Source organism: Semicossyphus pulcher, unplaced genomic scaffold (genome assembly GCF_022749685.1).
Source record: "Semicossyphus pulcher isolate SPU_LCO1_2020_fin unplaced genomic scaffold, fSemPul1.0.p SCAF_10, whole genome shotgun sequence".
NCBI classification, from domain to species: domain Eukaryota; kingdom Metazoa; phylum Chordata; class Actinopteri; order Labriformes; family Labridae; genus Semicossyphus; species Semicossyphus pulcher.
In genome coordinates this window covers 31,914,740-31,928,052 of record NW_027211604.1, presented here as the reverse complement: position 1 = coordinate 31,928,052, position 13,313 = coordinate 31,914,740, and the positions used below count along the sequence as shown (strand labels likewise).

The window sequence follows — 13,313 nt, the reverse complement described above, 5'->3', positions numbered from 1 at the left end:
TTTTTTTGCAAACATGACCCATATATTTGATTAATGGAATTATACTTAGGGTAGGGTATCAATCTAAGTAAATCTGGACTACTGACTGCTAATTCACATTAAATCAAGCTGTGCCAAATTTGGTACATGGGAGTGCATCAAGTATAATGTTAGACTGAAGAGAGAGAGCAAGTCAGCCCTGCAGCTTGTTAAAGTCCCTTTCTTCAGGTGTCAAGCTGTTACCAGAGAGCACCTTAAATTCAAATTTTATTTGTATAGCGCCAAATCATAACCAAAGTTATCTCGAGACACTTTACAAAAAGAGCAGGTCTAGACCGACTCTTTGTTATCTTATTTAAAGAGAGGCCCAACATGAATCACAATGAGTAGCACTTAGCAAAATTCGGCACATTGGCAGAAAAACTTCCTTTTAACAGGCAGAAACCTCGAGCAGAACCAGACTCATGTCATCTGCCTCGACTGGATGGGCTGAAAAAAAATTTAGGTTTTTTTTTGTTTCCTAAGTGATTTTGAGACTAAGCAGTAGTAATACAACATTATTAAATATATATTGACTTGACTGAAGGTTTTTTTTTAACACAGTGGGATGCATTAAAATGATATCCATAAAGTGTTAAAAGTCTTGGCTAGTCTTGGAGTCCTTTTCCGATGTTTTTTGATATGATGATAATGTAGATGTTGATTGTAGTGATGGAGGTAGGTTGTTCCAAAGAGATGCTCCTCTGTATTTCAAAAAATATTGATTAAGAGAAGTCCGACAATACAGAAGATGAAAGTCACTTGAGTGCCTTGTGGAATATGAGTGAATATCCGACAAAATCATAAAGTTCTGGAAAGAGCTTAGCAAGTCATGCCTTAAGTGTACATATTTATACATAAATACACAAGTCTGGTATATGTTCACATCCAAAATTGATAGAAGTTTATATTTTCTGAAGAGAGGAGCAGATGAGTCACACCTTTTAGAAAAGCTAATCACTCTCAAAAATGTCTTTTGGATTAGAAAGATCTTATTAAGATGAGTTGGACATGAGGCAGCCCAAGCAGTATTACAGTACATAATATGAGGGTAAATTAAGCTGTAATAAAGAGTTAACATACAGGAATGATTCATCAGTGAACAAACTCTACTCAGGATACCAATTGACTTCATGGACTTTTTACAGACCAGTTCAATATGGTATTTCCATGTTAGTTTTTCATCTACTGTGACTCCTAGGAATTTAATGTAAGGAACCTGAGTCATTTCAATGTTATCTATGACTATTTTAGCTTGTTCTTTTGTATATATATTTTTTTTATTACAAAAAATCATAAAATTAGATATATTTATATTAAGAGAGAGTTTGTTCATGTGAAACCATTTAGAAATAGATGATAGCTCCTCATTTGCTTCTCGAATCAGTGTGCAAAAGTTTTCATGTGAAGCAACAAGACGTGTCGTCAGCAAATAAAATTGGCAGTACATTTTTACAGACTTTGGCTCTGTAAGAATTAGTCGTATTGTTTGATGCAAACTGTTCCCTGTCCTTTAAATAATCAAGCAACATCATGAAAGCCATATTTTTGTAATTTTGCAATAAGGATGTTGTGATTGACAGTGTCAAAGGCCTTTGACAAGTCCAAAAATATACCTAAAGAATTTTCTAAGGCTGTAGACATTTTGTTAACAAGCTGCAAAAGACCCATTTCAGTTGACATTTTTTACGAAAACCATATTGATGGCTATACAGTATGTTACTTTCATCCATATGTTTTATTATGCTAGAGTATACTAGTTTCTCGAGAACTTTGGAAAAACAAGGTAAAACTGATATATACTATTTTAGGTCACTAGGTACAACACCTGTTCTAAGAGATAGAGTTAATACATGGGTGAGGGGCTCAATAATGGAAAAACTACTTTCTTTACAAGGCTAGATCTTATGTCATCATGACCTGCAGAGGAGTCTTTCAGTTCCAGTATGATGTCATGCACTTCTTTAGAGGTAGGAGGATCAAACAGACTTATGCAAGGATACTGCTCTTTGAAATTAGCAAGGAGGAATTCATCTGTATTTACTATATTTTTAGCCAAGGAAGGACCAATATTTACAAAAAAATCATTGAAACCATTAGTAATTTCAGAGGGACATGAGAAACATCTGAACCATCGAATAATTGAGATGGAATAGAAGAGGATGTGTTTTTCCTGTTCAACAATTCATTCATTAAGTTCCATGTAGTTTTTATGTCATTACGAGATTGTTCAAAATTTTCTGACGAGTACATTTTTTTTTGCATTTTGCAGTACTTAAGTGAAATTATTCTTTTTTTTTTTATAAAATTGAATATTAAATGGTGTGGGGCTGACGACACTTTTTTAATATAATTTATTTTTTGTAATCAACGATCTTTGTAGACACGGAGTTATCCTGGGCTTAGAGTTTGTAGAATTACATTTCCTGTTAATTTGAACAAATGGAAAGCATCTGTCAAATATCGATGTAAATTTATTTATGAATGTAAGATAGGCCTATTCAGCATCATGACGATTTAGCACCTCCTCCCATGAAACCTCCTCCTCCAGAGTTTGTAATAAGTCCTCATTTCTTTTAGTGAACTTACAGCATTTCATCCTCTCAACAGGTTTTCCTTGTGGACTAGTTTGAGATGAAAAAAATTGAAATATTGGAAAATGATCAGAAATGTCAGTTAACAATAATCCAGAATTTATTAAATTATCAAATAATTTGTAAATATGTTGACGATTAAGGTGGCGGATGTACTGGTTATCCTAGTAGGTTTGTTGATAAGAGGATGCGCCCTGCCAGCACTGCGCACTACCAGACACCTGCTACTGGGGTGACAGGTTGTGTCAGGCTCGGAGTTATAGTGACGATTTGAGAGGGGAGAGGAACGTTGGCATAGGTTTTATTTTACATTGTATGCTAAATTGAGATTAATAGTCATTTCTACAGCTGAGCATTTATTTATTTTTTTTATAGTCAGATATGACCCAAAAAAATTACCAAAAGAGCTATCGCTTGCTACTGGATCTGATATTGGTTGCAACAAGGCCACATTCATTTATTGGCTGTTATCCAAAGTGATAACGATTGCCAAACCCCTCTCAGGCTAGAACACACACTCACCAATCTCCCATTATACCCTGCTCTAATAACACAATGATTTAATACGAGAATTCTAATTGAAGTGATCTGATTATAAAAGCTAAATGACGGAGACAAAGTCAACAAAGCGTGGAAAGGGCTTTACATTAGCTGTACATGTGCTTTTTTCCATCTATCTATAAAGAGATAATGTATAAAACAGAGATTTATTTTCCTCTGTCCCTTTCAGATCTGGGTATTGGCAATGGTACATTAAAAAAGTAAGTACACATAAGTAATATTTACTTACTCAAGCACTGCATACAAAAAATAAGTAACATTTTGACTTGATCTTTGTAGTGATCTTCACTGGAGTCAGCCTGGCGAGAAGAAGTTGACGGGTGGAACCAACTGGCAACCCAAGACAGCTCCTTCTACCACTTGGAACCCTGCATCCATGGTATGTTTTTACCTAACAGAAAGTTTTGCTTTTATTTCCCCACCAACAAACCCCAAAAAAGCAGATTCTTTCTTTTTAGCAGCTGTTGTCTGCCAGATCCTTTAAGCACTAAAAATGAGTCAGAAAATATTGGTGGCTTAATAAGTCTGTGTGGCCCTTCCAAGTACAGACAGTATGTGAAGCACTAAGTGAAGTAAGACGCAATATCTTTGCTGCCATCTTGAATGTAAGGGAACCACTAGGGACATAAGTGAGGTTTCACTCCTCTTTGTTTGGAAGGTGCTGGCCCCCATCACAGCATGCTCTAACATACTTAGTAGTTCTTTAATCAACTGAGTGCATTTTTCTAGGTAAATTACTGGGGCAGTCCCACCCTCAGTAGCAGGTTAACAGTATGGGACAGAATTAATGGAGCTGCATCCAGTCTGTACAGCAGCAGTTTGAGCTTAGCCCATTTTCAGCCCACAGTTCTGTGTGGAAGACCTAGTCATGGAGTTCACCACAGGCTTGTTTGGAAATATTTTTAAAGCTTTAAACCAACGTGAGGTTACTCTTAAAATCGAGTCTGTTTTGTGTATGCCAAGGGAAGGCCAAGCTTTCCATGTCAGTTGTCTTCTTGTCTTCTTGCTGACTTGCCAGTGAGGTGTTGAGTGATTAGCCCCTTATACACTGCTAGTTTAAGGCGGGATTATTATGCTTCTGTTACGGCCCTGTTGCCGAACCGCAGACTTTCTACCTGTCACCTTCTGTTGTGACTATGTTTTTTGGAATTGGATGTTTTTACATTAAATATTTAACCTGCAGTATCACTTTGGAGCCTCTAAAAATAATTTGTCCACTTTTCCTCATTACCTGTTGCTGAAAGCACATGAGTGGTTAATGATAAAGTGTTTTGGATATTGATCTAAAGATGGCTAGTGTTCTGTTACGAAGCCAGAAAAAGAGAGTTTGATACTTGAAGGACTTAAACATCCATTGGTCATTAAAAGGAGGTTATAAAGCAAAATCAAGGCTTTATTTGTCGAGTTGGATTTCCATGTCAGAGAGGACGAGATCAAAAGCACAGTTCCCAATGCAATGAAAGAGGTACGGTCTGTGATGAAAGCTCCACTTTTGGCACCAGTGTCACTCTCACTCACTTGTGCCTCCCTTGCCAATTACTGAATAGTTAATGAAACTTATCTTTCCAGAGAGGACTAGGCGTTAGACAAATCTGGGTTTGTTATCACTGCGGGCTCTGTTGGAGAAGCAGGGTGCTCGGAGAAAGAGTCTGTACATTGTTTTTCTCTTTGATTTTTTTTCCACAAGGAGCTCTGCACCTGCCAGGAACCAACCCCTGCCCCTAGGACTCAACACTCTCTTCTTTCAGCATTCCTTTGCCTCTGACTGTCATTAACCTCTTTTATAGAATTTAAATCTCCTTTAATAAGATCAGAAGTAAGCCCTTTAAGTCTAGTTGTAATGTACTCTTTGCTAACATCTGAGACATATAAGTAGAAAGTACTCGTTTAGGGCTGTGCTCGACTCAGAATTTTGTCAGTCCAATTTTGTTTGGCCGATCAATTCAGCTTCAAGTATAACCTTTTGGAACAGTAAACACTGAAGGATGATTTTTAGACTTAGTTTCTGAAGTTTACAGCCTGCCATGCTGTTGCTTCTGCATCGCTCTGTGTGAAATGATGCAGAGGTGCAGAGGTTCAGCTGACACTGATGCCATGAATCATTGGCCTTTTTGGGGCTGCCCAGCCTCCTTACATAAATAGTGTTGTTCATCCTCTGTCCACTTTCAGGCTTTGAGGTGAACACTAGTAAGAATTATATTGATCATCAGCTGTGTCAACTCCAATCAAAAACACTTTTTTCATGAATCCCCATATTGGCTGAATCTCTTACATTTTTCTCCCATTCAATGTGCATTCCTGATTTACAAGAAAAACTGTACAGAGTACAGTGTATTGACTTTTGAGTGAATCCGTGAAAGGCATCAGCAAGCTAAGTAAGTCCGGACAAGACGAGATGTGTCAAGTAACTCCCCTCTCTTATGTATGCTAAGGTCGAAACACTTTTGAGTCCTTAGCGGGTGGATTGTGTATGGCTGTGTCCTGATTTTGTAGATCATCTTGTTGTTTGTGTCACTTCAGGCACCATCTGTCATGGCCTTCCCTGCAACCACACCAACGGGCATGACGGGATATGCAATGGTAAGCCAGCTGGGTCATGTGTTCAGGATTTCACCTCCTGTCACACTCACACACACACACACACACACACACACAGACTCTGCGAGAAGACGAGATGGGGGGATATTTACCTATATAAATACTGGTGTGCAACATGGTTTGCAGTATCCTTTCTAATCCTTAAAGCTGAACCAAATGGATGGCATTCATCAAAAATATTGTATCATGGAAGGTGGGTATAATTCATTTCATGTTCTGTCCTAAAGGGAATAAACTGATCTTGACCCAGCAAGCACAACAGGCTGAAGAGGGATACCTATAACAGCAGCCGGGTCAAATTTGGGTGATGAGTGATGACACTCAGTCGTGTCACCATCACTGAACAAGTTTTCTTTAGAGCAGATGGAATTGGCATGAATTCACCCTGCTGTGTTTTCTTTTCTCTCCAACCAGCCTCCTCACATGGGCTCTATGATGATGACACAGCCCACTATGATGTACACCCAGCCTGTGATGAGGCCAGCCAACCCATTTGGGCCAAATCCAGGTGCACAGGTAATGGATGTCTTCATCTGCAATATCCCACTCCATATTTTGCTTCAGCCAGCAACATTCTGCCTGCAATGTAAACTTTCAGGACAAATGCACCCCATCCAGTACATCCTTTAAAAGTGCTTGTTTTTGTTACTGAGAGGCTCAGATTGTTACAGATCCTTTTGTAACCAGAAACATCACTCTCTTCAAAGACACCAGACTCCTCTGACAGAAACATAAATTTGACCTTGCAATACATTGAGTTGCTTTTAGGTACAAAAGATTTAGAATTGCTTCAGGTAATTCAGACTACATGAGTTAATTGTGCCATCAATAAAGAAAGTGACTGTTTTGTTCTTTAAACCTTGGCTACACTGAAGAGATGAATATGTCAGATCTGTGTGCAGAGAAGAGGAGACTGTAACATTCCTAACATAAATACATGAAACTAACAGATGTCATATTTCCATGTTTTTCACATGGTTGTCCATTGCTTTGCCTGGAGCTCTTTTAATGGCATCGTCATCTCATTGTCTCCTTCCACTTCCTCCCAATCATTTTACCATCATCGCCCTAAGTATAAGTTCTACCAACAGTTAATCTGAGTGGGTGGAAACGAACATTAATTCACTGTTTTTGCTGATTTTCATTAAATGTGGTTTAAATTTGTGCTATGAATGAAAAGTTTACTTCAATCGTTTTTTTCTTGGATGAGATCAAGATTTCAGTTTTAGTAATGCATTATCCTCCTCCACCTTTCAGTAACAATCTTTTATGAGATCTGTGATGCTGTGTTGACTTTACCACTGTATTATCAGTGTGCATTGCTGAATAATAGTCACATTAGTTTCCTTTTCTCATCAGCTGTGCTATACCTTTTTTTCTGGAGGTCCTCTCATCATTGGGTCTCTGTTTCTCTCCGCTTCTGCTTCATCGTCTCTTTTGTTCCCCTCTGTGACTCAGACCCCCACAACTTCTACTCTCTCAAGTCTCAGCCCCCTCACAGCACCAGGGAAGGACCCCTTTGAGCAGCTCTTTCTGCAGGATTTCTTATAGAGTATCTTTAGGTACAGCTTGTCTTCTGTGTGTGCCTAATTTCAACTCCAGCTCCTGAGTGTGATAACAAGGTGCATGTTTTATATTGACCGTGTTTTAGCAGAACCAGATGTTGCCTGATTTAGTGCCCTTCGTCAGTAAAACATATCAACCTTAAATTTTGGTCAGGAAAGCCTTAAGATGTTGATTTAGAGTTTTTGTCTGAAGGCTTGTCCGTGGCTTCGTGGTGAATACAACATTCGCGATGGTGCCTCGCCACAAATTTTTTTTTTTTTTTAATTTAGCTCCCGTAGCACCAGCATCCTACATGTATGAAATCTGGTTTGCATATTAAGCATGTAGACACCTACAAAAAAGCCTCTCACCCATACCCATAACCCAAAGCAAGTCAGCCATTTTGATTTTTATTTATGGCGTGTTTTTACAGGGGTCATACTTTAACAAACTCCTCCTAGGCCTTTCATCTGATCCTCCTCAAACCTGGTCTGTATTTACAAGACGTTGGCGATTAAAAGTTACTCAAATTCAGAGTTTTTCTCAAAGGGGGTTGCCATAGCAGGACGGCAAAGTTTGATGATTCGCACTAAAACAGGAAGTTGTTGTAACTCTCATCTGCTTTGTTGAATCTTCTCCAAATTTCCCATGTGTGACCAGGGTCCCCGCCCGAACATATCTGTATTTCTTTACTTGCACATAGTCAAAGCGCCACTTACTGGTAAGAGCCAGTAATAACTTTAGGTTACAAAGGTAACCCCGGTTCTCTGATAACATGAGTGAGGTATCTCACTATGGGGTACGCCCCTCTGCGTAGTCCTCAGAAGCCCAATAACATTACGCCAGCCACATTGGCTGACGACTGCATCAAGAGGAGGGACATCCTCTCCCTACAAAGGGGCTGATGCAGTCTCACCAGATCATTCAAAATAAGCACACCTCTTCCTCGCTTCAGGCAAGGAGGGTGGTCTGGTGAGATACCTCACTCATGTTATCAGAGAACCGGGGTTACCTTTGTAACCTAAAGTTCTCTTTCAAACATTCGTTCGGTATCTCACTATGGGGATATACTGACTCCTGTATTGCCAGACAAGCTTATCTTGAAGACCGACTGCCAATAATTAGGCTGACGACTCACGGCCCTCATAGGAGCCCATACTCAGCACAGTATGCGCTAGAGAGAGCGCAGTGACATCCAGTGCATAGAACCTTGCAAAGGTATGATGTGAAGCCCAACTGGCCGCAAAGCATATATCTTGGATAGACACGCCTCTAAACAGGGCCCAGGATGTTGCCATCCCCCTTGTGGAGTGAGCGCGTAAACCAGCTGGGGCTTGAAGCCCCTTGCTGCTGTAGGCCATAGAAATGGCCCCGACTATCCAATGAGAAAGCCGTTGTTTTGTAATAGGCTTACCAGTATGAGGTTTTGCCCATGACACAAACAGCTGATCAGTTTTACTAAAACCTTTTGTTTTGTCCACATAAATGCGTAAGGCACGCACTGGGCACAATTTGTGTAACCGCTCCTGTTCCGAGGTGGAAAAAGGGGGAGGTGAAAAGGCAGCTAGGTCAAGTGGAAGACACACCAAAGTAGGATTCTTTGGTACAAAAGCTGGATTTGGCCTTAGCACCACACGTGCCTATCCTGTGGCAAACTGAAGGCAGTCAGGATGCACTGAAAATGCATGGATATCACTGACCCGCTTAGCAGACGCCAGTGCCAATAACACGGCTGTCTTTAGTGATAAAACCTTAAGATCGACCTGATCTTAAGGCTCAAAGGGGGGGTGAGACAGCGCATCCAAAACAGTTGGCAAATCCCATGATGGGGCCAGCTGTTTGGACACCGGACGCAGACGACGAGCACCCTTCATAAAACGGCTGACAAGGGGATGTTGTCCCACAGCCTTACCACCAAAACCTACATGGCATGCTGCAATAGCAGCCAAGTAAACCTTAACGGTGGAGAAGGCTTTTCCCTTATCCAGCAAATCTTGCAGAAAGCTGAGAATAATAGGAACTGAGGCCTGAAAAGGCACCTCCTGTGACCTTGAACACCAGTCCTCAAACACACGCCATTTGCAATCATATAGTGACCTGGTGGAAGAGGCTCTAGCATTCTGATGGTCTTAATGACATCCTGTGGAAGTCCAACTGCATCCAGATTCAGCCTCTCACGGGCCAAGCCCAGAGCGCCAGCCACTCTATCTCCCCTCGCGCCTGTGATAGTAGGTCTCTGCGTAAAGGGAGGGGCCATTGCCGGTCGTAAAGAAGTCGGCTGATGTCTGCCAGCCAATGCTTCCCCGGCCAATGTGGGGCTATCAGGATGAGTGTTAAGCCTCTCTCTTGCACTCTGGCCAGCGTGGGTGGGATCAGAGCCAGAGGGGGGAATGCGTAAAGCAGAACCTGCGGCCACTCGTGGGCTAGTGCATCTATCCCCATCGGTGCCTCCTGGTCTCTCAGGGAAAAGAACCTGGGGCACTGATTGTTCTCTCTCTCGAGGCATACAGGTCGACTTCCGGGCGACCGTAAAGCGCCCAAATCTGCTCTGTTACCTCTGGATTGAGCTTCCACTCTCCGTAATGAGGGTTGCCTCTGGAGAGTAGGTCTGCCCCACAATTCTGTACTCCCGGCACATGGGTGGCTTTCAACGACAGGAGATGCACATTGCTCCACAAAATCAGTCTGTGAGCCAATGTGTGCAACTGAAGGGATCGCAGTCCGCCTTGTCTGTTGATATAGGCGACCACAGTCGTATTGTCTGACCTTACAAGCACGTGATGACCCTTTATAAAGGGGAGAAAGTGCTTCAGTGCCAAGGAAACTGCTAGGAGTTCCAGGGAATTTATGTGGGTCAAACGAAGGTGGGGAGCCCACACCCCGTTCACAATTCTGCCCTCTTGGGTGGCCCCCCACCCCTGCAGGGATGCGTCTGTCGTGACCACTTTCCTGGATAGGACAGGTCCCATTGGACTCCCCTGTGTCAAAAATAGGGGGAGTTTCCACTGGTGAAGTGCTGCCATACATTCCACTGAAACCCTGACAAAGCGATTTCTGTGAAATGAGCGATCCAGCCCGAGGGATGCAACCCAGCGTTGAAATCCCCTCATGTACAAACGGCCTAATGGTATAGCCACTATGGCTGATGCCATCAGTCCCAGAAGACGTAGGCATGTCCTGAAGGGTAACAACTTCCCCCTGTGGAAGAGGGCTAGGCATGCTGAAAATGCCCTCACTCTCTCTGCTGACAGGTGGGCTCTGAGTGAAACCGAATTCAGAGACAGACCAATGAAAGAGATTGTTTGACTTGGAGTCAGCACACTCTTTTCCTGATTCACTCTGAACCCTAAGCTCTCCAGGTGTTGCAGGAGTAACTTTGTGTGCTCTAGCGCACCCTGGTGGGACTCTGCAGCCAAAAGCCAGTCGTCGATGTACAAGGCTGTATGCCCTGTTGTCTGAGAGGAGCAATAGCTGCCTCTGTGCACTTCACAAATACCCGAGGGCTTAGGGAAAGCCCGAAAGGTAGAACCATATACTCGTAGATTGTGTCTTGGAAGGCAAATCTCAGGAATTTCCTGTGAGGAGCATATATTGGTATGTGAAAATATGCGTCCTTCAGGTCGACTGAAGTGAACCAGTCGCCGGGGCGCACAAAACGCAGCAGTGCAGCGTGTGTCAGCATTCTGAACTTGTATGACCTTAGGTGTCTGTTCAGAGCCAGCAGATCGAGGATAGGGCGGAGCCCTGTCCCCCCCTTTTTTGGTACGAGGAAATACCTCGAGTAGAAGCCGCATTGGCTCTGCTCTTGAGGCACAATTCGTATTGCTCCTTTTTTCAACAGCAATGATATCTCTTCCTTGAGTATCAGTGCTGCTTTCCCTTGCGCACGGGAGAAGACAATCCCTGTGAAGCGGGGCGGGGCAATGGCGAACTAGAGCCTGTATCCTCTGTTTATTGTCCCGAGGACCCAAGCCGATGCTCCACACCTCTGCCAGCTCTCTTTCCTTGCAGAAAGAGTTGCTGTCACAGTAGCTCCTGCCACTGGGGGTGCAATTGCGCCCCCCTGTGGAGGAGCGGTGTGGCAGACCGCAAGGGGAACACTGTGGGAGGCCTGCACTGATGCAGTGCTTATATGGCCTGTCACCTCTAATAGAGGGGACACACAGTGTTTTATTTTTACATTGTTTTTAAACAGTGTATTTTTTATTGTATTCCCCAGTGCCCTTGGCAACATGCCTGGCTGCACCGGGGGCAACTTTATGGATGTGGGACACATGTGAGTGCTTGTGAGACATACAGGGAGCATGTGAACAGCTACCACAGGTGAACAGTCTCTCTTTCTCTTCATGGGGCGTTGAACTGTGGACGCCAACTTGGGCCCTGCACGCTGCATGAAGGTTGCACTCTGGAACGGGCTCAGGAACAGAGCTGAAGAAGGGCAACATGGCATCAGTGAGTTGCTAGGCCCGCTTCTTCCTCCTTGCTCCCTGGGAGGGGCCGGGGGCAGGAGGACCCCCCTGAGCAGCCGCCAAGGCGAAGGATTTCTTTGGCCCTTGTTTGGTGGCCTTGGCTGACTCTGTGCTGGAGGCTGGGGGGCTGGGCGCCTGGGCGAGGAGTGACAGAGGCCTGAGTTTTCCTGGGAAGGCAAAGCTGCAGGGCTTGTGTCTCTTTCTTTTTCTCCTCACACTGCTTTTGCATGGTCGCAACAGCCGAGCCAAACAGCCCACTTGGATCCACGCTTTCATCCAGGATGTCACGCTTTTGCTTGTCAGACAGGTCAGAGAGGTTGAGCCACCGGGCCCTTTCCTGGGCAATCATGGTGGACATGGCCCTCCCCGCTGACTTTCCTCCCATAACTCAGTTGCTGGTAGAGCAGTCATCTGCTCCTGCAGTTCAGCCTGATAAGCCAGGAGAAGAGAGGACGCATTGAGAGCCCTAACAGATGTGGCAACTGACTTATAAGCTCTATCAGTCATGGAGGACTGTAGACGATCTGCCTTGGCGGGCAGGGTGGGGCCAGAGGAAGACATAGATAACTCCTGAGTTGGGTGCAGGTGACAGGCAACCAGGGGTTCAACTGTGGGCATGTTGTAGCCTTTTTCCTTCATGTCCACGCAGTCAAAGGCTGACCCCCCCTGGACCAGGTTCACAGCAGAAAATGGAGTTTTCCAACAACACATTGTCTCCTCCAAACATTCAGGGAAAATGGGTAGAAGCTGTCTGGCTGCCCGTTTTGCCTTTGGTAACCTTTTCCCTTCATAGCGAGATGAGGAGGTCTCAGCCTGCACCTTCGGCCATGGGATATCCAGCTTCTCAGCTGCACTCTTGCATACTTCATGCAGATCCATGCCTCTGATGAGCGGGGATGAAGCCCCGTCCGTCACTCCTCCCGCAGCTAACGCTGTAGGCTGCGGTATTTGTGCCGATGAGAAAGATGAATCATCATAACGGGCGCCGCCGTTGCTAACAGCGGGTCCTGGATACCGAGGCTTGCCTGGCGCGAGACTCTTAAGAGTGAAGCAGCTACAGTGCTCACATGAGCCCGGTATATCCAGCGCTGAGCGGGCGTGCTGCACTCCGAGGCACGCAACGCATATTGGGTGAGTGTCCATAGCCGATATCTTAGCCCCGCATACACAGTCCCGTGGAGGGGGTTTAGCTGCTAGCACAGGCGTGAATAACTGTGTGGCTTGTGCGCTGTCGGGCGGTACAGTGAGCTTCGACTGAGCCATGGTGAGCGGGTCGATGTCAGAACTGTAGCCGAAGTAGTGATTAGCTACGCGGGGTGCTAGTGTGGAGGCTAGCTCGTTGCTGTGACTAATGTGGAGGCAGGCTTAGCTAATGCTAGGAAGGTGGCTAGCTTGGTTAAGGTGCTTGGTGTTACTGTTTGGTGACAGGCTAACAGGTGAGCTACAGTTAGCTGTATGGAGACAGTAAAAGTAGCTTCTTTATTACTCCGTGAAACCCTCGATTTCTATGGTGAAGAAATCGGGGTTC

General features: G+C 44.1%; 1 protein-coding gene across 9 annotated transcripts in view; it reads left to right on the top strand.

Moving 5' to 3' along the window:
• The window catches only part of picalma (phosphatidylinositol binding clathrin assembly protein a), a 64,345-nt gene that overhangs the window by 48,651 nt on the left and 2,381 nt on the right, over positions 1-13,313 (top strand). For 8 of the 9 annotated variants that reach the window (XM_069667408.1, XM_069667400.1, XM_069667392.1 and 5 more), the window contains 4 exons: positions 3,343-3,373; positions 3,453-3,552; positions 5,694-5,753; positions 6,186-6,287. In XM_069667408.1, the coding sequence (XP_069523509.1) occupies positions 3,343-3,373; positions 3,453-3,552; positions 5,694-5,753; positions 6,186-6,287 (293 nt within the window). Of the gene's footprint in view, positions 1-3,342; positions 3,374-3,452; positions 3,553-5,693; positions 5,754-6,185; positions 6,288-7,229; positions 7,376-13,313 lie in introns of those variants that run through there. The other variant, XM_069667417.1, reaches the window with a different exon arrangement.